Source organism: Corticium candelabrum, chromosome 20, assembly GCF_963422355.1.
Source record: "Corticium candelabrum chromosome 20, ooCorCand1.1, whole genome shotgun sequence".
Classification (NCBI taxonomy): domain Eukaryota; kingdom Metazoa; phylum Porifera; class Homoscleromorpha; order Homosclerophorida; family Plakinidae; genus Corticium; species Corticium candelabrum.
The window spans coordinates 2,715,597-2,740,596 of NC_085104.1; the positions used below are offsets into that span (position 1 = coordinate 2,715,597).

Here is a 25,000-nt window from a genome sequence, read left to right on the forward strand (position 1 = left end):
GAGATCTCATGAACAAAGACGAGACGTTTGCCGTGTTTGCGTGATATCTTGGTGGATGGCATGAAACGACGACTCTTTGATTCTGCCATTCTGGCAGAACGCTAGCTAGTCCAACTGCTCGACTAGCGACACTACCGCTTGACCAGTTGTCAAACGTGATAGTCTAACGATGCTTCTGTGCATGTCCTGTTACCACAAGCTTAAAAAGATTAAAGAACTGTAGCTGAAACTAAAACTAAGCTGTGTGCGTGCACCAGAGTCTCCATTCACGGCTCTTGCGGGCACTTAGTGCCTCTGGTGCGCACTTAGCCGCCAGGAGGATTGCACAGGCGTGTAATCAACCTTAGTGCACTTAGCATAACCAATTACTGCTAAACCAATCAGAATTTAGAGCCAACTTTTTGGATCTAAAACGCTGATTGGCTTAGAAGGCTATTTCCCAAATCATTTTAGTACCGTTCTGGTCCAGACTAGGCACGCGTTCGATTGGGCTCTTCCAGTCTCTTCAAGAAGAGTCTGGAAGAGCATGCCCTCTTCCAACCTCTACCGAAGTTGGAAGAGGGTGTGCTCTTCCAATGAGCAGCAGACTTGGTAGAGTTGGCTTTTTTTACTGTAGCAGCAGAACTGTAGAAGTTGGAAGAGGGGCGTTCACGTCATGAAACTTGACCTAACTACGTTGTTTCCATTGGTCGGTGACTTGATGCAATTAGAGTTATGGGAATCTTTTAGCTAGACTGGACACATGTCTAGTTTGTTGTTCTCACCCCATAGCGTGAACATATCGCTAACAGTTTACACGGTGGTTTACTTACGCACCTGCTGTGATTTAGGCTGCAGTTACCCTCACTGGTAATTTCCTACTGCTTTTAGTCTAGTAGCGTAGAGATGTTTCAACAACTCACAGAGCAAGGCTGCTCAAAGCTGCAAAAATTGCCTTGTGAGGAAGTCTAGACATGTGCACATGTACAGTTGCCCTCGTAACGCTGTTGTGCACTTGCTCACGTTGCTGTCGAATGGTGAGGCTGCATCTGAACGTCGGACATTCTTGAACAACTTCAATTGAAGTCAGTAAGGTGGAGAACGGAGCATCCGCTCTCTTCACAGTCCCTACTGAGTAGCTTTCCCACTGCTTCAGAACGTAAGAGAATGGGATGACGGTGTTACCTGGGTTTGAAATCCAAATTCAAAGAACTCTACTATAGAGATTGCCTCGAGTGACTTGGAGTGAGACTGCATGTAACACAGTTGCAAAGAATCTAATCTGTTTGTTTGGGTCTGCTGTCTTATTGCATACTAGCCTTGCTGACTCGTGGCAATGCACACTCATTCTAATCATGTTAGGTCAAGTTTTGTGACGTGAACATGTCGCTGCATGTCACGAGCTGACGTACGGATTTGCAAAAGGACTGGCACCTTCCGTGCATGAGAGGATGATAGGCATAAATTATATATAGTTAGTATGTAGACAATTAATGAGTATGTAGACAGTTAATTATTATTAATTAATTATATATAATTAGTATGTAATCATTTATTAGTTAGTATGTCAGACCTTTGTTTTTGAGGAGCGTGATCACACTCATGCTCCTTTCCGCTTCTTAATTGTAAAATTGGAGTGCATTTTGTAGCACTCCTCAGGTTATTAGGGCGACTTATGTCTAAATCTGCAGCTCGCGGTCAACTAGAGCTTTGTACTAGACTCTCTAACTGTCATGGTCGTTTCCTGTATACAACAACAATGCCAAATTGGTCTCCGAAGCCTGGGTTTTGATATCTACAACACTTAACATGAAGGAATTTGCAGCAGCGTTGTTTCCATGTTTGAACTGCTATGTTCGGCAGATCTGAAAGAGCCACAAACGTAAACTTGCTACTTTCATGAATTGGAATGTTAACAATTCTTTTGGCTTTGAAACTAGGAGAGAAGACGGCCGCGAGCTGGTTGTCAAGGTATGGTGTAAGACCTGCTTTAAGTATTGGGAGAAAATTACGCGAGATTACCTTTGAGAGGGAATGCAAACGTTATGGCTCCAAGTTTGTCAGTGGTACCAACTTTGTGACGAAACACACTGTCACATACCATCTTGGATCTTTGGTAAGACTAGCAATAGCAAACCATCTGATTTGGACTGAAACAGAACATCATGGGATTGTTCAAACGGCGCTCGACAACTACATGAAGAGTCGAAGGAAGATGAAATTGGGTGTTGGACTGGAAACTCTTGATTTCAATGATGACAGTCTGGAGCCTTCTTCCAAGACCTCACGTTTGGACCTCGATCCCAATCCATCTGATTCAGAGGCAGTAACAATGGGTGACTCTGACGTAGAAACTTGTGACCCTCCTCTGACATAAACACGGATTAGAATGGCTATATCTAATTTATGCATAAGTCATGGTAACCTATTGCATGTAGTAATTTGCTAAAGTGTAGCACAAGTAGCAGTAGTTGTGTCTATGTAATCAGAATCGTAATCACCAAAGATTTAGTAGATCGTTTAATTGTTGTCGTTGGATGTGTGACTCGGAGTGACATCACTCTCCTTAAACAATCCAGGAGAGTGACAAATCTCTCCTTTGATTTTCAAATGTGAAAGTCTGGTATGTAGACAGTTAATTATTAATTAATTGATTATATATAATTAGGATGTAATTACATCTAACTAGTATGTACTCATGTATTAGTTGGTATGTAGACAATTAATTAGTATTAATTAATTATATATAATTAGTATGTAATCAATCAATTAATTATAGTTCTCTCTGTCAATGTCTGAGTGTTGTCCAATTTAATATATTCACTGATAACCTCGTACCAGACTCTCTCCCCGCACTGTTGTGCCTCGTATGACACGACACAACAATGCTATTGTCACGTCATAACCTGACACAACTAGGCCCGACAGCGTGAGGAGAGAGTCTGGTATGAAGCTAATACACTGACTTGTTCTACTTGGGATATCAACATCAATGCATCACGATGTAGCACTTGTGAGACAGAGCATTTCAGTTTGTCTCCAAGAAACATATAATTAGAATTCTTTTAATGCACAATTCATTGAAAGTAAAAATTGATCCGGATCTTATCTCACGTTGTATTAATTACTTGACTTACTTACAGTGTGTTCAACTAGCCGATATTGTTGCATCAGAGTCGTATCAATTATACAAAGTATGACACCTGGATTACGAGTCATTTTTTGGGAGACAATAGAGCTGCTTTGGTTTTCAGGTTTTCCGACAAGACGAGCTGCAGAAGTTTTTGCAGTTGGTGCATAACTCATCCGTAGAGATGTTGGATGGCAACGTCGATCCTCTCGGTTACAGCTTGGTTTGACTAGCAGCTGTTGCATGACATAGTAGGGTATATTTCTGCTAACTAGATTCATTCTAATTTGTAATGATTTTAATTAATCGATTGCTTCAACTTGTATGACAAGCTCCTTAGTGTTGTATGCGTTTCCTTCAGTGACGTCACATACGGGGTACTGAATAGTAGACCACAAGTTACTGTGTGATTTCATCTACTATCCGTCTCACTTATTTCTGTTTTTCTCTTTTCGCTTTCCGAGCATAAATATCAGTTTTTCTGGTTCTCTCTTCTCTTTTTTTTTTTTTCTTTTATGGTCTTCAATGAGTTGCTGAACTGTGACAATTATTAATGTTTTTGGCTTTTACCAAGTTGTCATCAAAGTAGTTTCATTTTTATGGTTTAAATAGCGAGCAATCTCATAATTAATGAATTCTACGTACAGTTCAATGTACACCAAGTTTGTTTCAGCAGTACCCGAGTCTGCGTCTGAAATACCCGTATGTTTAAACAATTTATTGAAAATATAAGTTATTGGTTAACGTCCACATATATTTGCTGCTGTCATCGTAGCATACGAACCGTAAATCAAACAATAAACATCATGCGCATGACACGCATGACACACTGATGCGCGTAACGTCATCGGATATGCGAGGCTGCTAATCTGTTTGATATCAACAACGATAACTAGACGTCAGGATGGTAAGCGTTTCGTGCACGTTGAAGTTCTCTCTGATCGTCGTGTCTTTTCTAATCGGTTGTAGAGTCTTTTTCGAAATCAGTACGACAATGATGTTAGTGTGTGGAGCCCCCAGGTGAGCAGACAAGCTGCAGATTGTTAAATTCTCTTCTCAATTGGTGTTTACCTGTTGTAATGTAATGGAAGGGTCGCATTCATCAAATTGAATACGCCAAGGAAGCAGTGAAACAGGTAGAGTAGAGTAGTGTGATAAAAATAGAAGAAACTGTCTGTTAAGTAAGTAATTGATATAAATAAATAATTTTATTATATAATAAATTATTTATTGTATTATATATTTAATAATAATTTATTGTATTATATATTTAATAATTATAATTATTTATTTTACTATAATGTTTAATATTTATTTATTGTTTATATAATTATTAATTAAGCTACGAGCACAAAAGAAGGACACCACAATAAGTGGTGGACTGCTTCGCGAGAAGCTCACTCTAAACGGGCTGTATTGACTTCCGGTCTGTCTGTCGGTATGTCGCTACCTATCTATGTTTGTAACTATGTTTGTTTGTAAGCGTGTGTCACGCTCGGGGAGTTTTCAGCCAATCAGCAATCGTTTTGGGACGCGAAACGTAGGTGACGTAATACTAGCTTGTCAGCGTGAATCACTCTCGGGAATTGGCAGAGCCAATCAGCAGACCTTTGGCACATCAACAATGGGTGACGTAACAATCCCGCGCATTATGACAGAAAAGCCGAGATGTCGTAAACCTCCATTTTACGGTCAAACTGTCGTCAAACCGAGAAGTGCAGAGTAAAGATCAGGTAATAGTTGTATGCGTTTGTTACTTGTTACAAAAGAATCGCAAAACAAACGAATTCATCGTTCTTCAAGAAGCCAAGCGAAGGTCCCATGGGACCATGCATCTAGCTAAGCACCATTGCATGCGCACCACCAGCATGTCATCCACGATCAAGAGAGCAATATGCTCTAAGTAGGACTGATGATGAACGATCGACGTCGTCTTGCAAGAAAGATTCATAGGAAACGTTGTGTACGCTGCTTTCTTCTGGATCCGGTCGCTAGATGTACATGCATGTCGCTTCAAGTATTTTCTATGCAGCTAGGAGACGTACATCGATCTCTAGCTACAACGAAATAGCGGAACGAAAGATGGCGACGATTCAATAAAAGAATGATAATGATGTCCATCTCAATAGTTAATTAATTTATGAACTTCAAGTAATGCAAGATCGCTATACATGCAGAATTGAGAAATAACGTGGATAACAAGCCTGCTTTGTGCAAGAGTTGCGCAGATATCATGAATGTGCTAAATTCGAAGTAGTGTGGGACATTGATGGTATTAAGTTAATTATCTTTAATTACATTAATGAGCCTATGTGTTTCAAAGAATTACCGTATATCTTCTACCAACAATTAAGCTAATGATTAATTAATGATAATGACAATAAATAAACAAAATAAAATTTACATTGATATTTACAATAAACACACACACACACACACACACACACACACACACACACACACACACACACACACACACAACGTCACTTCTGTCACTTGTGCTGAATTCGAAGAGTAGTGTGGGACATTGATGATATTTACTTAATTATCTTTACTCACATCGACGCATCCTTGTGTTTTCAAAGAATTATACATTCAAGCAACAAGCTAATGAATAAATAATGATAATGACAATAAATAGACAAAAATTAATAAAATGTACATTAATATTTACAATAAATACACACGCACATGGACGGACGGACGGACGGACGGACACACACACACACACACCCACACACACACACACACACACACACACACACACACACAAACACACACACACACACACACACACACACACACACACACACACACAACAAGCATCTAGATGCAAATATATACGCTTGTAGCTGTGAAGCGACGGTGTAAACACAGCTTCATTTACTAGTTATTACTATGATAAAATAAATAATCAACTAATTATTAAATACATAATACAGTAATAATTATTAAACATTGTACTATGAAGTCATGGAATAACTAATTTTTATTGTATTACGTATTACGTTTATCATTCATTCATCCATCAATTGATTACCTGACGTCAACAAACAATACTAACTGTCAGTCTGCAAGAGTTACTAAATTGTGTTTATTATTTTATTGCATAAATTATTTAATTTATTTATTAATTTTATTGCATATAAATTATTTATAATTTATTTTTAATTTATTGCATATAAATTATTTATTGTTTATTTATTTATTTTATTGCATATAAATTATTTATAATTTATTTATTAATTTATTGCATATAAATTATTTATTATTTATTTATTTATTTTATTGCATATAAATTATTTATAATTTATTTATTAATTTTATTGCATATAAATTATTTATAATTTATTAATAAATTTTATTGCATATACATTATTTATAATTTATTTATTAATTTATTTAACTATTAGCCAGTATGTGTCTTCATTAATTATATTAATTAATTAATTTGGTATTTTATTGAACATGTGACTCTGCATTCAGGGTTCAGCAGCTGTAGGTTTGAAGTCAAAGACACATGCTGTTCTTGTGGCAGTCAAAGTAAGGTTGAGTTGTTATATGGGGTGTAAGTGAGTGTGTTGAATGGTATTTGTAATTGACTGTACAGAGGTCGTTTTCTGAGCTGTCTGCGTATCAGAAGAAAATTCATCTTATTGACAATCACATTGGAATCGTTTTAGCGGGTCTCTCGTCTGATGGACGATTGTTGAGGTTGGAAATTATGTACATGCACACACACACACACACACACACACACACACACACACACACACACACACACACACACACACACACACACACACACAAAATGGACAAATGTCAAGCCCTCCACGTCATTCGTGAATGACATCAACCTTAAGGTTAGTTGCGGAGATAGCTCCCCTGCCTCTAGAGACAGGGCCTTCGTGTGCTACGTGGAGGCTTAGAGCCAGCGCTACAATCCACCTGGAGCTTGGCCAGAGTCATCCAGGGGCACTGACTACAGCGCAGCTTTTGGGACTGGACACAAAGGCCCACACGTACCCGTCTGCTGCATGATGTTACTGCCAAGCCAGCGGTCTTGTCCACCCCAGTCAATGACCAGGTACTCATTTATACTCCTGAGTCGAGTGAAGCAATTGTGTGTAAGTTTCTTGCTTAAGGAAATTATGCCATAACTCGCCATCACTGTGACTTGAACCTGTAATCCTGCAAGGTCTCGGATGTTTTCATTCTCCAAATGCACTCTCTAACCAATTAAGCTATTGCACCACACACACACACACACACACACACACACACACACACACACACACACACACACACACACACACACACAAGAATACATACACAAATGCACACGCACGCACACACACACACACACACACACACACACACACACACACACACACACACACACACACACACACAGCAATTTGTAGTTAAAGCTATGAGCCATCTGTCTGTGGGCTATGTGTGGATGTGTGACTATGTCTGTCACACTCAGGAATGTGCCACACTCTCAATGCGGTCTGATCACCAAGCAGTATATTTTGTAATTTGTCATGCATGGCAACCAGAGACGATGGACGAACAGCCAATCAGATCTACTAAATGTTAACGAAAGAGTTTCTTACCAGAAAAGTGTAATTCATGTTTACGGTTGCGAGGTCTTGTCGGAATAGAAAAAACAGAACTTACCTGTCTGCGACTGCTAACACGAAATCAATCACTTTCTTGGTTTACCACATTTGTACGGGAACCTAACATTACGTAACATAACCGTGACCGATATTTATGTCCCATATTATTCAGGGTTCTAGCCAGGATTTTTGGGAAGGTGTAGGGGTATGGGCGTGGCACATGAGTCTGGCATGTGGGCGTGGCATGAGGGCGTGGCATGAACATGTCTGTGCAAATTCTGAAATATGATTACAGGTTGTCTCTACAAATCACACTGAGTGGCAGACTGATAATGTCGTATCGATTACATTCTTAAATTAATTAAACTGTTTTTCATTACCAATACAATGCTAAAGATATATATATATATATATATATATATATATATATATATATATATATATATATATAACTGCACGTGTGCAGGTTTAGCGTACAGTACCTACTACATGTGTAGCCAGTATTGGAGGTGTAGCAGTCAGCTCTGAATGCGTAGGGGTATGTGGAAGGCGTAGCGGGCAGTTCTGAAGACGTAGCGGGCCGCTACACCTTAGCATGCCTCGCTAGAACTTTGCATATGCAATAACTCTCGTTACTGTTTTTTGACTTCTACAGACTATTTATCACCTTTGAAGTCAGGCCAGACCAACTAAATTTTTGATGCTTGGTTTTAATGTCCAGTTTTGAGATTGACCAATAAAATTTGATGTGCGCACGTGCAATGATATTATGCTTGCTGTAAAATGACTTGTACAGTACAGTAGAACCTCACTAATCCGAATTACGTTTGGCGCCCTGCTTCTGGGTTATTACCAGAAGTGGTAATCATGTTTTCAGCCAATGCCTGTCTCTGACTATTTGAAATCCTGACTGGCACGTTATTTAGAAATATGTAGTCGTTGCAGCTGTGCTTTACCACAAACATGAGATGTACGTATGTAGAGACACACGTAAATGTGCCAGTGGTCTCGGTGTCCGGGGCAAGGTCTGGACCTCCAAGGCTCCTTGTTTTGACAGACCTCTCAACTTTTTCGCACTAAATCGTGAGACTGTCCTTCTTAAACGACCACGCCCTAAACATATTCAAAGTAGGCGTGGTGAACAGATTGTTGGCCTCATTGTACATTTGTGTGCGCAAAGGCTTTTTGCCTCAAACTTCCAAACGTTATGTAATTACTTTTACTGCAGGATACCCCAGATACAAGCAAGGAGAGCCGTATATAGAGTCTAGTTTAAAGAATCCGGTATGTACAGAAAGATGGACCTAATGAGTGTGTGCAAAACGACTGTCAGAGTGTCTCACGGTAGGCTAGTCGGGTGAAAAGACTGGCAGACGTGAGACTTGGGGCGCATCTCCACTAGGGCTTAAACATGTTTACAACCTGTTTAAGTCTAAACATGTTTAAGAATAATGCGTCTCCACTGGCGTTAAACCTGTTTAACTCTAAACCTAAACAGCTTTTGCTAAACATGTTTCAGAGGTAGTTTAACGAAAGTGGTTTAGGTTTAACAGTCACGTGATATAAACGCGTGTTCCAAAACGGTGGATGTTAGTTCTTTCACGCTGTTCTTTCTCTTTCTTTGGAGACTATTGGAAGAAGACAAAACTAGGCAATGTCAGAGAGTGCTTAGACTGATGCAGAGTGTCAGGAGAGAGCCATTTTGGCGAAGACAGAGACTTGTGTCTGTGATTGTTCTTCAGACGACAAGAAGACGATCTCCGACTGTCTGGTGCACAAGAAACGAATTCGTGCGGTACAACAAAGTCCCGGATAATTCTTTTAATAGCCCGGAATAAATGGACAAGTGGAGACGCTGTCTACTAAACATGTTTAGAGTTTAAACATGTTTAATGTTAAACATGTTTAAAGGGCAACAAGTGGAGACACAGCCTTGGTTGAAAAAATATTGCGAGATCGTGAGACATGCTCGTGAATCGTGAGAGTTGAGAGGTCTGGTTTGATAATCCGAACAGCTTCACTCATTTGAACATAGCTTGACATGGGGCTGTTCAGACTAGGGAGGTTCTACTGTATGTGTACACCCTACAACTACGTATCAATGACTCCGTAAGTGTTAACAGTGCATGTCGTCCAGCGACTGTTACCACATTCTGCTCGGTATCATCATCTTTGGTTTAGTGTGTGTCCATTTTGTTATCTCACGTTTGTACCTGCTCCTAGTGTTTTCCGAGTAATAATCTTTAGGAAATTTTTTTTCAAAAAATAATATGAAAACAGAAAATAATATTTGGTCTCGAAAATTGTCGGTTGTCTGAGCTTTTGGTTTTGCGCATGTGCATGAATCATCATCAAAAATGGCCACTAGATGGAAGGAAGTGTGCAGCTCAAGGTGTCAACTAGAAATGTTTAGAGAATTGAATCAGTAAATAAACAAATAATTAAATTGAAAAATGAATAATATTGCACATCGAGACCTCGAAAAATTGGGATTTGTAGTTTTGCAGTCTTACCGTATTCACCCGTTAATAAAGCCCCTCCTGGCATATAGAAAAGGCCTTTTTTCTGGGCGTATACTAGGGCATGGGCGTTATATTTTGGTCTCGGGCATATACATGGTTGCAATGTGCTGCCGTTTGGCCAGTCATCATCTAAACACTCGAAGACAGAAATACTACAAATGTTTATTTGCATGCAAGAGCAAAGGTGCAGGTACTAGTTTCCGTACAGCATCAGCAAATTAAACCAGAGTCGTCGGTCTGAAGCCCGTCAACAGCATCAGTATCAGTAATTGCAACGAAGACATGAGTCTAGCAGTAAGCACGTTCACTCAACACTGACACCAGCTCATTAAACTTACACACACACACACACACACACACACACACACACACACACACACACACACACACACACACTCACACATACACACACACAAGACGGATGTTCTGCGGACACCATTTTGTGTATTTTGCGCATGCATATCCTGGGCAACACACGGGTGTGGACGTAGACTTAGGCATGGACATTTGTTCAGGTAGGAAGTTCTGACCTGCTGCACATGGGCATTATTTCAGTATGGGCGTTATTACAGGCAAATACGGTAGTCTTGAAAAACATCAGGAGCAGTAGGGTATTCAGTGCAATGAACTGTACATGCTCAACATGTTACCCGATCATTACTTTCCGATTTATTTTTATCAGTCTGTCCAGTGTTCATGTTCAAATATCCAAGCATGAAAATTTAGTTGGTCTGGTCTGACACGTAAAACAACAGTCGCTATGTATAATACCATCTAGGTTCATAATTCTTCACTAGGGCCATAGGAGCCAGTCTGGCATGGCCGGACCACTTTTTTCTAGAGTAAACCTTTACCAGAGGCCTGTAGCTGTATAGGTCTGCTTTAACTAACCATCTTAAATATCTGTACTTTCGAATGTCAATGATTGCTCGAAACGTTGTATTGAAAATATAAGTGATTAAATAACTAATATATTTATAGTTAAAACGAAAGTAAACTAGAGCATCTTGACTTTATTGCTGTATAGCTACGCGGCCCTGAGGTCATTGCGTAGCCACTTATTACAGTAATTGTCGTAAAACAAGGAATTTATTCAAGAACCCGTTGTGCAATAAATTAGGTAATATATACCAGTATGCTGGAAGATTGATCTTTAAAGTTTTAGCTCGCTATCCTTAGAACACGCTCTCGTAGCGTGTGTTAGGCCAGACTACCTACGGGGGGAGGGGGGCTACAACAACTTTTGTCATGGTTTCCGAAGGTTCATAGCTGTGGAAGCGATGGTGTAAATACAGCGTTAATTATTAGTAGTAATGAAGTTTTATAGTAGCTTGTTGCATGAATGTTTGTAGCTTGGAATGTTTGTTGATTGTGGTGTATATCTTGTTGTAGTAAGTTTATGAGGACGGAGTGTCTCAACTCAAAGTATGCGTACAACAGACGACTGCCGGTGTCTAGATTGGTCGATGCTGTTGGAAACAGTACGTGTGTGATTGTTGTAAATGTTTTGTGTTATTTGGTGATTTGTTGTGTGAGATAGAAATGCAGTATCAGACTCAGGTGTATGGGCATCGTCCGTATGGTGTTGGTCTGCTTGTTGCTGGATATGATGTAAGTGTGTGTGTGTGTGTGTGTGTGTGTGTGCGTGCGTGCGTGCGTGCGTGCATGTGCGCGTGCGTGTGTGTGTGTGTGTGTGTGTGTGTGTGTGTGTGTGTGTGTGTGTGTGTGTGTGTGTGTGTACATACATTAGGTTCATGTGCTGCAATGTAATGTTGGAATATGTTTTAATAGGAGAGTGGACCTCATATCTATGAGACATGCCCTTCTGCTAATTACTTTGACTGCAAGGCAATGGCCATTGGTTCAAGGTCCCAGGTTTGCTTGATCAATTTCAGTTTGCTTGTTCACTCGCAGTTTGTTCGTCTATCTGTTTGGCAAACACACACACACACACACACACACACACACACACACACACACACACACACACACACACACACACACACACGTTGCTGGTAGTTATGCTACTGGCTTTACATCTGGTGATTATTTTCTAGTCGGGAAGAACGTACCTTGAAAGGAAACTTCATGAATTTTCTGATTGTATGTCAACACTCAGCTCTATTACTTTGTATTTGTGAATGATGAGAGTTTGTAGGCACACTGGAGCAGTTGATTCATCACGGACTCAGAGCTTTACGTGAGACGTTACCAAGTGAGACAGAGTTATCTACAAAGGTATTGTGTGTGAAATCAGTTGGTTTGTTGTGATAACTTTGACCTAATGATTCTTGTAGAATTGTTCAATAGGTTATGTAGGAAAAGATGATGATTTCACTGTACTGGATGATGATGCTGTTGAGCCACATGTATCAGTTTGGTTGTGTGTGTGTGTGTGTGTGTGTGTGTGTGTGTGTGTGTGTGTGTGTGTGTGTGTGTGTGTGTGTGTGTGTGTGTGTGTGTGTGTGTGTGTGTGTGTGAACGAGTGTATTTTCATACTCATGTGGATTATTCTTGACTCACTTACAGTTATCTACTTTGGAGGAGAAGGAAAGAGAACACACTGCAGAGGAAATGGTATTTTCATGCAGGACACTATTGCATGTCTTTATGCTGTGGAAACCATTTATAGATAGAGATGATCATAAAAGAAGAGAGGAAGTTTAGACAGACAGACATATGGACAGACAGACAGACAGAAAGACAGACATTGTCACAAACAGACAGACAGAGACAGGCTGATTGACAGAAAGACAGACAGACGCTGAGGGCTTTGCATGTAATATAGAGTTTTAGAGTTATTAGTTTCTTCAAGTTTTGTTTGAGTTTAGTTTACTAGTAGTTCATGACCACTGATCGTAGTTGCATTACGGAAATGTATGCTAGATAAATGTTCAAATAAATGTGATTGGCAGACAGGCAGAAAGGCAGAGACAGACAGACGACTCTGGGTGTAGCTATGACCTTGATGTAGCCATGCCTCATCCTTTCAGCCAAGACATTTTAAAGCAGGCAGCTTTAGAGGAAGGTTTTGCTGCAGCAAGAAGTGAGGAAGGGAAGATGATCAAATACCATAAACAACAACTTTCCGACAATACATCAAACCTCAATTTCACTCCTCTGGTATTTGAACATTTTGGAACTTGGGGATCAGAAGCTACCAACTATTTAAACAAACTAGCCAGAAGATCAAGAAACATTGAAGGCTATACAATTGAAGCTGACTTTAGAGGTTGGGGGGGGGGGGTGAATTCTCAATAATCTTACAATGATGTAACGCTAAAGTCATCCTCCACAAGCTGACTCGTGTCTTCCCTGGAGAAGTAGATGAGAACATATACGATAGAGATTATCGAAGCAGCTTGCATTAAACTAACGCTGAACTCAGTAGCTTGTTTGCATTTAGTGTTAGAAATTAGCTTAGAGTTTGTGTTTCAATCAATGAAATTGACAGACAGATTAGTTTAGTTGTGAACACTACTAGTAGTTAGACAGTACATAGTACTCTGCATTGTGAAATGTATCATAGATAAAAGTTCAAATATATGTGATTGACAGACACACAGACAGATAGACAGACAGACAGATAGACAGGAAGACAAAGACAGAAAGACAGATAGTAGCATAATTTTTAGCTGCTATGTGTACACGTGTATTTTCATGTAGCTTGCAACCTTTCCTTTTTTGCTGTTTGCTGATATGTATTGTAGTTTGATGTTTGAAATATGTGTTGATAGGCAGACAAACAGAAAGACATAGACAGACAGACAGACAGACAGACAGTTTGCATTGTTCTCTTTAAGTGTTAGATGTTTGTTTTTTGAAATGTAGTTCTAGTGAACTCTCGTAGCTGCGGAACTTTACATAGTTACCTTGCTGCCATTGTATAATAGATGTATGTTTGAAATAAATTTTTTGAGACAGACAGACAGACAAATACATATCTGTATGCTTATCTGTCACAGCTACCAGGTCACAAGTGCCACTGACTGACATACTGATTGTATTACATTATATATCAAATTGCAAATCATAACTTTGTCTGACATCGAGGTTGCTCTTGCTCTTACAGGCTGATGCTGACGCAGTAGCCGAGTCTGTCGATACGGCACCAACCGAAGAGGTACGCATGTACTGATATCACAGTTACAGTACCACGTGTAGCGATATCATTACGATGATGCATAGATGCATATGGCAGAGGGAGAGGACGAGCCTGCGGCTGCCGACCAGATGGACGTTCTTCAGTAGTCGAGATGATTAGATTTTATGTTGCTAGACGGCTACTGACATTTTTCTTCGCAAAGATTAACATATGCTATCTAACAGGCTGACCCTGTCCCCATGCATTTCTGATCTCATTGTGTTGGTTTTCATATGTACAACGGTTTCTAGCATGTGGGAGTGGCATCTGGACACATTGAGGTCATGAGAGTTTGGGATGAGGTCGAGCAGCTATGAATGGCATGTTCGCAGCATGTTATTGGCATGTTTTATTGTCTTGGCGAAGTGTGTGTGTGTGTGTGTGTGTGTGTGTGTGTGTGTGTGTGTGTGTGTGTGTGTGTGTGTGTGTGTGTGTGTGTGTGTGTGTGTGTGTGTGTGTGTGGAGGGAGGGAGGGAGGGAGAATTTGAGCTTTATATACTAAATTTGTGTTTGTTTGTTAGTGTGGCCATTTGTATGTCTGTTGGTGTGTTTGTACACTGTATCTGTGTTTGTTTGCGTGGCCATCTCTACATCTGTTTGTGTGTTTCTATACTCTACTTGCACTTGTTAGTTAGTGTGATCATGTGTATGTTTGCTTGTATTATACACCATGTGCAACAAGAAATTCTCCTGTAACTTGACATCGCTTTTATATTTTAAGAAAAAACTTGATTGTGTACAGATAGTAAGAAATCACAACCCACAGAGCTGTCCCCGTCAGGTTCCTCGCCATCAAGTTCGCGTGCGTCTCATCCGACGACCAACCGAATGGAAACCAACCGAAAACGATTTCATGTCCGACGTAGACGAGAATCGAGTTTCGTCCAGGGTAGATAAATGGGGATCCGTTCCACCACTTTCGTACGTCAATACTGAAATAGAACGCGGAGAGAAGGAGGAACGCTGACGCGGACATGGCGAGAGAATACGACAACGACCAGAGATTCTTATTGATCGGAATGATGCCTCCATCTTGTTTCCCCTCACAGAGACCGATAGCAATACTTCCCCATACAACACAATGCAGCAGCCATCTTGTAAGCCGAGCAGACTCTGAACGATACACGATGAGGATACGTCCGGCATGCATACCGAGGAACGCGGTCACTATGGCGGGAAGAGTGCTGAGGATGCCTTCGGGCTCAAAGGGGCCGGTGAGATACGTCTCCTTACACGTTGGGTGTTGAAACATATGGGACTTTGTCAGTATAATATCATCAATATATCCAGCCGCACCACCTGTACAATTGCCATGGTCTCCGAAATCTCCCAACTTGCCACCGGCATTGAGATAACCTGGCGGACATTCTTTCTTTCGAATGAAAAACGTAACCAGAGTGTGGAGCGTCACGATGGCTACGATCGTGATCCACTCCATAAGGTGGCCGGTGATGTCACGAACCGACGTCAATCGATCTTGATCCAAGACGTCGTATCTCGCTCGTGGAGCAAAGATCAGATGAAGGAGACAGATGACGAGGTAACAAATGGCGAGCCGTTGGAGCACGCCCATCACACGATACGTCGATAGATCCATCGATTTATTGAGCAGCAGTCCGAGGCCAAACAGTATGACGAATCGACGAACGACTTTGAGAAACGTTCGACGTCGACTGATATCCCGTTGATCCAACAGGTTGAGCGATATGGCAGCCGATGTACCGAGAATAAAGATGAACCAGGGAAAAACGAGATCGGCAACTGTAAGCCCATTCCACGTGCTATGCTCAAAGAACCAGTACCCTCCGCCTCCGTAGTTAACAAAAATCATTAATATCAATGATATTCCTCGGAATGCATCGAGCGAAGCAAGCCGACGTCGTTTCACCGACATATCGGGTCCGAGGATCAAATGGTGGTTTCTCGTTTCGATCCTAGCCTGTCGTTCTTCGTCCGTATCGTAATCCAACTGACTAGTATCGTTGATCACAGAAGTGGCTCCATTGCCAAACACCCATCGCCATGCCAACGTCTTCTGCAATCGATCATACAAAAATTGCGTAAATACGACCCAGAAGACACCAAATAGCAGGAGAATACCAATGGAGATAACAAGTGGGAGATAAGTCGGCCACTCATTTGTTGAATGCGTGACGTCACAGGTCTGTGCATCTCTCACTGTGACGTTGCACCAACTGTGACTGACGGCACGGTGCGGCAGACTGGCGTTGCTACAGTTTCCTGTCAGAAACTCGCCGACATCAGTGCGCATGACAGACAACCGAAAGTCGAAGGAGGTCGAAATATTGGCGGTACAGTTGCTCTCGTTCGTTGCGGATGAGGCGAGAAAGCGCGGGCGGCAGTTGTGGCAGTTGGCGTACGTCACGTAGACGTCGACGTCGAAGTCTGCATCGTTTGTGAGACAGAAATGAGCCTCGTTGACGGCCAGCTCGGCCTCGCTTGCACCGAATATTAATAGTAGTAGTAGGAGGTTGAAAGTGAGAAACAGAACAAACATGGGATTCCGCAAATGAAACAATGTTCACTTACTGGTTTCCGTTTTCAATCAACCATCACCGTTGAGCGGTAGCCCGGATAATACACAATGGCTTGGGTCACGTGCACTTGAGTAAGGAGGGTCTGCGCTCGCGCGTTCGCCTTTTATCTTGTTCCACTAGCACTAGCTAAAATTGGTAAGCGCGTTTTGTTTAAACAACTAAGTTTATTCCCGTCGTCTAAAGTCTTCTAAATCAGTTCTGTAATTAAATAGTTTTAAATTGGTCACGTGATTGGTTGCGTGGTGATGAGATATCCCGGATTGTCTCACAAAATGGATCCCTTGTTTGCTGCTCACAGTCTATTCAGGCGGCGTCGATTCGATGAGTGCGTAGACGTATGTAGCCAACTTTTAGAAAAATATCCTTACGACCAAGTGAGCGCCGTGTGAGAAGAGAGAGAGAGAGACGACTGTTGACTTAGCTAACTGGCTTACTCCTTTCGAATAGGCGGCGTGGTTTTTGAAAACTAGAGCTTTGACGGAGCAAGTGTACGTGGACGAGGTGGATATGGACGAGGAAGGTCTCGCTGAGATGCTACTGGACGACAATGCCATAGCTCAAGTATCCCGTATGTTTACATATGTACATACCGTACAGTATATACACACATGTATGCATATGTAATGTGTATATACAAATGTATGCAAATAGGTATATACAAATAGATGTATATATTTCTATTAGCGAATTGAATTTTTTCAAACTTCTATTGATTATATTTGGCCAGGTCCTGGGACGTCTCTTCGAAGGGTTGGTACTAGTCAAGGGATGCCAAGTCAAGGAGTCAGGTGTGTGAGTTGGGTGTATACGTGTTGCTATGGCAACGTGAATTATGTTGTGTAGGCCCTTGTCTCAGTCCGGACGGCCATTGAGTGGGTTTGTTCGTCCGGGTACTCAATCGGCTAGACCGGGTACTATGGAGCAGGCAATAAGAACGGCGAGGACTGCGAGGACTGCAAGGTGAATCAAGTTGAGAGATGAGGAAATAAATAAAATTGTACCTTTTGATCTGTTCAAGTGGACAACTTATATAATGCAAATGTGATATAGCTATAAGTTGGCATGTGGGGAAGAACAGTTTGAGTGATGCTAATACCTCACTGACAATCTGTTTGTAAGCAAACGTGTTGTAGCCAATAGACAGACAGACAGATGGATGGACAGGCAGATGGACAGACAGATGGACAGACAGATGGATGGATGGACAAACAACAGACAGACAGACAGACATATGGAGAAACAGACGAATGGATGGACAGACAGATGGATAGACTGACAGACGGATGGACAGACAGACAGACGGATGCATGGACATAAAGACAGACAGACATACAGATGGCTAAATGGACAAACAATAGACAAACAGACAGACAGACGGATGGACAGACTAACATACAGACAGACAAACATACAGACAGACAGATGGATAGACAGACAGATGGATGCATGGACAGACAGACAAGACAGGCAGACAGAAGGATAGACAGACAGATGGATGGACAGACAGACAGACAGACAGACGGATGCATGGACAGACAGACAGATGGATGGAAAGACAGACAAAAAGACAGGCAGATGGTGAGACAGACAGACAGACAGACAACTATTTTATCAAAGACACTGCTACAAATCTTGCTTGTATATTTGCATTTCATCACCAACAAACTCTAGGGCAGGGACAAGAGAAGCAGACACTGTTTCTCATAGCTGGGATGTTTGTTGTTTGTGAGTGACTTGATAAAGATTGTTCTTTAGACCAGTCACCAGCGCATCAGGTCGTCACGTGAGGCTCGGAACGGTATAACACACACACACACACACACACACACACACACACACACACACACACACACACACACACACACACACACACACACACACACACACACACACACACACACACACACACACACACCACACACACACAGCATTCTTGCATGTTGAGTGAGATACGAATCTCCATTGATACTTTACAGGCATCGATGTTGTCCGAACCAGATGGACCTTTCATCAACGTGTCGAAGCTCAACCTTGTGAAGTATGCTCGAAGACCTAATCTGTCTAAGGTGAGAACTCAACGCTATAACATTAATTAATGGTAATTGCAATTGAGGACAAATCAAGCATACATGGTGGATGTAGCTGACTGCATGTATTGTACATTTAGCATGCACATGTATGGTATAGCTTAATTTCAGAGCCAACACAACCACCTGATACAGAAAAGGGAAACATGAGTCAAAGGTGGCTGCTGTGCTGGAGCTGCAGGCCCAGATCCAGATATATCTATATCTATATATATATATATATATATATATATATATATATATATATAACCAGTAGTATTGATCCTGCCATTATGTCCGGTCAGTGGTGTAGCCAAGCTCTGAAGACAGAGGGGACACCTAGCTAGCGAAGTATGTCACCGTGGTGAATGACATTTGCAGCAGAATCTGCTCCCTAGAAGTGCCTTCACTTCCACCAGCATTGAACCAGCTCAGCTACCACCCATACAGTTGCAATATTTATTACCTATATATTGAATGCTCGACTACACATGCATCTGACTGCTTCTAGGCTTTACCTTTCTGGCATTGCCTAGGTCTGCAAAAGTGTCATGATCTAGATCTATTCCTTGTGACAAGACTATGAGCATGTTCACACCAGGCCTAGTCATAATTAGTGTAATGCCGTTCTAACGAAGTAGAGAGTAGCATTACCACTGCATAGTGGCGTTAGTGGTTGCACGTGACTTTGGCACGTGAGGTAGTATACAAGAGGAGCATGCCGCCGATGTTTCTGATGTGGTGTTGTATGTTTAAATGTACAAACGCAGCAACAGCATGGCAATGTATTAGGAAGCGCATGCAGGTGTGTACTGTGTGTCTGTGACAACTTCCGGCCGTCCCTGAAGGAGCTGCCAGAGAAAGCAAACTAAATGTTTCCCTCTTCAAAACCTAAAGCAGTGGATTTGTCAAGACAGTTCATGCGAATCCTTGCCGGATATGACGGATGAAAACTGTTGAGGCTAATGACTCTCACGTGCTCATGTGACTTACTAATCATAGTTGGCAGTGTGTTGTCCTAATCATAGTTAGTCCAGATGTTGGTGTGAACACGCTCTATGTCAAGTATGTTAGTAACATCCCAAACACGTTTTGACTGAAATTATGGGGCGTGTGCCTGTACCAGGCTCCCTATATGGCTACGCCACTGGTCCACTGTGCTGTTAGTATGCATAGTCTTGAGATAGTCAGTCTAGAATGTTCAAAGAGCCAATCTGTGGTAGCAAAATCAGAACGTGTTGTGCTATCTGATCAGATGACGTGCACAAGGGCAGCAGGCATCATATTCAAATTCCCACTACACGTTTGGGTGCAAGTCTACGCACTCCCTTTTTATCAGTGGTGAACCATGCCTATTTGAAAAGAGGGGGTTGTAACTCCCTGAATCTCTCATCTGGATCTGGGCAGGGGTTGTTTGCACAGCCAGGATTATGCCTCACTGACTCTCTATGTGACCTCTTTCCCTCCAGACTTTTACTTTACGAGTTGAGCTGTTTGCAATGTCTTCGTCTTCATTGGGAAGACAGAGTCAACTTAATTAATTGAGACATGTTATTGACTCTGTTTTGTTAGGCTCTGTTTGAGTACATATTTCACAAGGAGAACGATGTTAGGAATGTAAGACAATGTGTGACACCGTTGTGTCAATAAATTGTTAATTAACAATTTTTTGTAGGCATTGGAGCTTGCAGCTAAAGCTACTGAAGCTTGTGAGTACAAGGACTGGTGGTGGAAAGTGCAGCTCGGCAAATGTTACTTTCGTTTGGGCATGTTTCGAGAGGCCGAGCAGCAGCTGAAGTCGGCACTGAAACAGCAAGAGATGGTTGATACGTTTTTGCACTTGTGTAAAGTGTATGTGCGCTTGGATGAGCCGTTGAAGGCGATAGAGTGTTTCACGAAGGTGAGATGAGTGTGCTGTTATTGAGTGCGTCTTTTATGACTTGTCAGTAATTCTGATTTTTGATTGTGTGTGTGTGTGTGTGTGTGTGTGTGTGTGTGTGTGTGTGTGTGTGTGTGTGTGTGTGTGTGTGTGTGTGTGTTATGTATGTGTCTGTCTGTCTGTCTGTCTATCTGTCTGTGTGTTTGTTTGTCCATGGACAGAATTTGGATATTGCTGTGTCCCTGGCTCATCCATGGAGTCAGGACATTATTTGGAGGGCCAGCAAGGAAAATGGTCATGCTGCCACGACAAGAGAAGAAAAGAAAATGAAAAATATTCAGAAGAGCTTGTTCCGTGTGTATGAAGTGTGTGTGTGTGTGTGTGTGTGTGTGTGTGTGTGTGTGTGTGTGTGTGTGTGTGTGTGTGTGTGTGTCTGTCTGTCTGTCTGTCTCTGTGTGTGTGTGGCAGGGTGGAGCAGATGGTAGAGCGTTAGTGATGACATCTGGGATCTTGTATTCCGCGATGAGTGTTGAAGGTTCGATCCTGGTGGAGGCGACACTGTCGCAGTTTTTGTGAGCAAGAAACGCACATATGTAGCAAGATGTGTTCCTCTTGTGATAAAACATTTTGGAAGGTGGGGCACAAAGGCAGAGAATTTTTTCCACCTTTGGCACAACAATCAGCAAATCCAGAAGTCAATTTTAATGCTTCCATGTTTATGTCATATCAGAGAAAAAAATTTTCTACAATTCTGCAAAGATGCAATGCCAAAGTTATCCTGAGAAAACTTTCAAAACTGTCACCTAATCATGGTGATTTAGATAGATTATTTGATTTTGACATTCAAAGTCAAGTCCATTAGCTAATGACTTTGTTGTTTGCAAGGACTGATTTGTATTTAGAAAATTCTAGCATATGTACAAGTAGAATCTGTATGAGAATAAATTATCTGTCTGTTCATTTGTCTATTTGTCTGTTCATCTGTCTGTTGCCTGTCTGTTTGTCTGTCTGTCTGTTTGTCCATTGGTCTGTTTGTCTGTCTGTCTGTCTGTTTGTCTGTCTGTCTGTCTGTCTGTTTATCTATTTGTCTGTCCATCTGTCTGTTCGTCTGTTTGATGATTTATTGGTCTGTGTGTCTGTCTGTCTGTTTGTCCATTGGTCTGTCTCTCTGTTTGTCTGTCTGCCTGTTATGATTTGTTTGTCTGTCATTCTGTCTGTTTGTCTGTGTATTTGTCTGTCTGTGTGTCTATCTGTCTGTTTGTCTGCCTGCCTGTCTGTCTGTTTGTATGTCTATTAGTTTGTCCATCTACCTGTGCTTGTCTGTTGGTCTGTTTGTCCATTTGTCTGTTTGTCTGTTTGTTTGTATGTCTGTGACAATTTGTTTGTCTGTGTGTCTGTTTGTTCATTTGTTTGTCTGTCTGTTTGTCTATGTGTTACGATCTGTTTGTCTGCCTGTTATAATTGTTTATCAGTTTGTCTGTCTGTCTGTCTGTCTGTCTGTCTGTCTGTTTGTCTGTCTGCCTATTTGTTGTCCATCTGTCTATTTGCCTGTCTGTTGGTCTGTTTGTCCATTTGATTGTCTGTTATATGTCTGTCCGTCTGTCTGCTTGTCTGTTTTTTGTCTGTCTGTCTGTTTGTCTGTCTGTCTGTCTGTCTGTCTGTCTGTCTGTCTGTCTGTCTGTCTGTCTGTCTGTCATTTATTTCTTACATCAAACTATGATACAATTCTGCAAAGAACTACAGTAATACAACTAGACTAATGTTCATTGAAAGCTAACATTACAGCAAACTAAAACACTTATATATAACTAAGACTAATGAGGAAAAAATTGGGTTCTGAGAGAGTCAGGTCTCTCAGACCCACCGCACAACATGCTAAGTTTCTTAGCTATGACTTTAACATTACACTTCTGTAATTGTACGGAGAATCTTTTTCTCCAAAAGTCTAAAAATTCCGCAGCATTAGGTCTTCCTGCTTCATTTGATGAAAAGGCTGCCAGTTTCTGCAAAAAATTTCTAGCCTCTTCTCCCCATGATCCAAAATGTTCCATAACCAGTGGAACAACTTTGACTAATGAGCCTCCAGGGAGTTTGTGTTGTTCGTACTTGGCCATCTTTCTGGTTTCTCTTCAATTAGCTGCAACCCCTGTTGCCTCAGAAGAGCTTGGGAAAACATCTGAGCTCCAAGGGTGTGCCAACGAGATGTCAAGATCAATATTAGCACCCGACTCAGCATCAAACATGATAATGTCAGGTCTACATTCAGAGTTAGTATATCTGTTTCTTGGCTCACGACAATGGTGAATTCGTAGACTTCTAAGGCACTCCGACCACTCCAGCAATAGACTCATGGGACCAAATAGGGCCTCCCCCTGTCTTTCAGGTAAGTAAGTGGTATTCACTGTCCTCTAGTGATGCATTGCAATTACAAGACTACCCATTTTGAAATGGTGATAGGCAGACCCAATCTCACACGGCACGTCAAGCAAAATTCGCAAGGGTTGAGTGTGAATCCGTATGAAGTTGGTAGTGCATGCAACCATGTGCCTGTGCTCTTTCCTTGAAGGGAATGAAACCTTGCTTCATCTCTTGCAGTTGGAGCTGCATCAACCAAGTGCTGGAAATCTTTGAAATTAGAAATGGACAATTGATGTTGTAGCTTTTTAATTCCTTTGTAATCTGAGATCTTCTTGTTGGTTGGAAGGTATGATTGAAAAGCATGTCCAACGGGGCTAGATGCATCACAAGTGAATTTGTCCATGATGGCTTTTAGATGTGGGAAACAAGATGGTAGCTCAGATATGGTATGGGACCACGAAGCAACAAAAGCAGGACCAGCGATGGAAGATAGTGGGGTTAGACCAAACCCACCCATACGAATAGAGAGACATGTCTGTTTCCAGACCTGATCATTCACAAATGTTTCACCAAGAAGATGAACAAATGTTTTTTGAGATTGAAAATCTTGGATGGACGCAGCTTCAGATAGCAAGGTAGGCTTCACAGATCTAGCCAAATGATCAAGTCTAGGAGTATGACAATGTCTTAGAAGTAGCATTGAACTTTGCTGATCTTCTAATTTCTCGATTTGGTTGCAAAGTTGGTCCCCTGAATGTGCAGTCTTATTAACACACGTAGACACGAAGCTAGATGTGCCAACTAGTATACCCAGAAAAATCGAACCATCATGACTCACAGAAATTCTGTCAAAGCCAGTGAGATGAGTAACATTGGGACTGAAAACTTCACACTTGGTTTCTGTCTGTCTGTCTGTCTGTCTGTCTGTCTGTCTGTCTGTGAGTGTCTATTTAATTTGTTTGTCCTTTTGTCTGTTTGCCTGTTGGTCTGTTTGTTTATTTGGTTGTGTATTTGTATGTCTGTCCAGGTACTTGTTTGTTTGTTTGTCTGTGATGATTTGTTGTCTGTGTGTCTGTCTTTCTGTTGTCCAATTGTTTGTCTGCATGTTTGTCTATCAGTCTGTTACGATTTGTTTGTTTGTCGGTTTGTCTGCCTGTCTATTTGTTTGTCCATATGTCTGCTTGCATGTCTGTGGTTCTGTAGCTTTCATTTGTGTGTCTGTTTGTATGTCTGTACATTTGCCTACCTGTTTGTCTGTTTGTATGTTGGTGACAATTTGTTTTTGTCTGTGTGTCTGTCTGTCTATTTGTTTGCTTGTCTGTTGGTCTGTCTTTTGTGCATTGGTCTGTTGGCCTGTTTGTCTGCCTGATATAATTGTTTGTCTATTTGTTTGTTTGTCTGTTTGTTTGTCTGTTTGTTTGTTAGTTTGTTTGTCTGTTTGTTTGTTAGTTTGTTTGTCTATTTATGTATCTCCATTTTAGTTCTTTATCCATATGATAGTTTGATCACTCTGCTTTCCATTTGAACAACTACTTGATCTTGAAAGCTTATTCTGTATTACTAGGGCTTGGAAAGATTTCCAGGGGAGGTCTCGTTGCTCACAAGGCTTGCTCGAATTCATGAGGTCTTTGCATTTTTTCATGTTGTCAGGACTGTCAGGGTAACGTTCATTCTCCTCTAGGGTGTTGGTGAAACAGACACGTCGGTTGAAAAATACAAAGAAGTGCTGAAGTACGACA

The 25,000-nt window shown here is 41.3% G+C and overlaps 5 protein-coding genes across 5 annotated transcripts in view; 4 read left to right on the plus strand and 1 right to left on the minus strand.

Annotated features, from left to right (window-relative positions):
- LOC134195843 (nuclear pore complex protein Nup107-like) overlaps positions 1 to 3,711 on the plus strand; it is a 27,382-nt gene extending 23,671 nt beyond the window's left edge. The window contains exons 37-38 of the mRNA XM_062664929.1: positions 3,123 to 3,173; positions 3,234 to 3,711. Of these exons, the coding sequence (XP_062520913.1) occupies positions 3,123 to 3,173; positions 3,234 to 3,338 (156 nt within the window). The 3' untranslated portion in view covers positions 3,339 to 3,711. The remainder of the gene's footprint in view (positions 1 to 3,122; positions 3,174 to 3,233) is intronic.
- On the plus strand, positions 1,707 to 2,590 carry LOC134195943 (uncharacterized). Its single transcript, XM_062665032.1, has one exon. It carries the CDS (start codon positions 1,889 to 1,891, stop codon positions 2,354 to 2,356), a length of 468 nt encoding a protein of 155 aa, XP_062521016.1. The 5' UTR covers positions 1,707 to 1,888; the 3' UTR covers positions 2,357 to 2,590.
- Positions 3,712 to 3,921: 210 nt separating the features above from the next.
- Positions 3,922 to 14,590, plus strand: LOC134195354 (proteasome subunit alpha type-1-like). Its single transcript, XM_062664371.1, has 14 exons — positions 3,922 to 4,016; positions 4,079 to 4,129; positions 4,201 to 4,245; positions 6,596 to 6,652; positions 6,720 to 6,823; positions 11,649 to 11,737; positions 11,797 to 11,867; positions 12,048 to 12,131; positions 12,314 to 12,359; positions 12,415 to 12,494; positions 12,554 to 12,625; positions 12,786 to 12,833; positions 14,329 to 14,379; positions 14,445 to 14,590. The coding sequence occupies exons 1-14, from the start codon at positions 4,014 to 4,016 to the stop codon at positions 14,505 to 14,507; spliced, it is 864 nt and encodes a 287-aa protein (XP_062520355.1). The 5' UTR covers positions 3,922 to 4,013; the 3' UTR covers positions 14,508 to 14,590.
- Positions 14,591 to 14,953: 363 nt separating this feature from the next.
- On the minus strand, positions 14,954 to 16,980 carry LOC134195504 (heparan-alpha-glucosaminide N-acetyltransferase-like). The gene has a single exon (XM_062664532.1). The coding sequence runs from the start codon at positions 16,916 to 16,918 to the stop codon at positions 15,110 to 15,112; it is 1,809 nt and encodes a 602-aa protein (XP_062520516.1). The 5' UTR covers positions 16,919 to 16,980; the 3' UTR covers positions 14,954 to 15,109.
- A 244-nt stretch (positions 16,981 to 17,224) lies between these two features.
- The window catches only part of LOC134195464 (tetratricopeptide repeat protein 8-like), a 10,561-nt gene continuing 2,785 nt past the window's right edge, over positions 17,225 to 25,000 (plus strand). The window contains exons 1-10 of the mRNA XM_062664485.1: positions 17,225 to 17,332; positions 17,406 to 17,526; positions 17,686 to 17,746; positions 17,802 to 17,918; positions 18,714 to 18,756; positions 18,935 to 19,024; positions 20,597 to 20,641; positions 20,700 to 20,924; positions 24,826 to 24,885; positions 24,943 to 25,000. The exon at positions 24,943 to 25,000 is cut by the window's right edge and continues 82 nt beyond it. Coding sequence (XP_062520469.1) covers positions 17,231 to 17,332; positions 17,406 to 17,526; positions 17,686 to 17,746; positions 17,802 to 17,918; positions 18,714 to 18,756; positions 18,935 to 19,024; positions 20,597 to 20,641; positions 20,700 to 20,924; positions 24,826 to 24,885; positions 24,943 to 25,000 — 922 coding nt within the window. The 5' untranslated portion in view covers positions 17,225 to 17,230. The remainder of the gene's footprint in view (positions 17,333 to 17,405; positions 17,527 to 17,685; positions 17,747 to 17,801; positions 17,919 to 18,713; positions 18,757 to 18,934; positions 19,025 to 20,596; positions 20,642 to 20,699; positions 20,925 to 24,825; positions 24,886 to 24,942) is intronic.

Excerpts from the sequence above, each read along its gene's own strand:
- LOC134195504 (XM_062664532.1), bottom strand. The coding sequence starts at position 16,918 with ATGTTTGTTCTGTTTCTCACTTTCAACCTCCTACTACTACTATTAATA.
- LOC134195943 (XM_062665032.1), top strand. The coding sequence starts at position 1,889 with ATGTTAACAATTCTTTTGGCTTTGAAACTAGGAGAGAAGACGGCCGCG.
- LOC134195354 (XM_062664371.1), top strand. Across the intron at positions 6,824-11,648 it reads TCTGATGGACGATTGTTGAG|TAAGTTTATGAGGACGGAGT; the intron begins GTTGGAAATTAT and ends ATCTTGTTGTAG. Across the intron at positions 12,132-12,313 it reads CCATTGGTTCAAGGTCCCAG|TCGGGAAGAACGTACCTTGA; the intron begins GTTTGCTTGATC and ends ATTATTTTCTAG.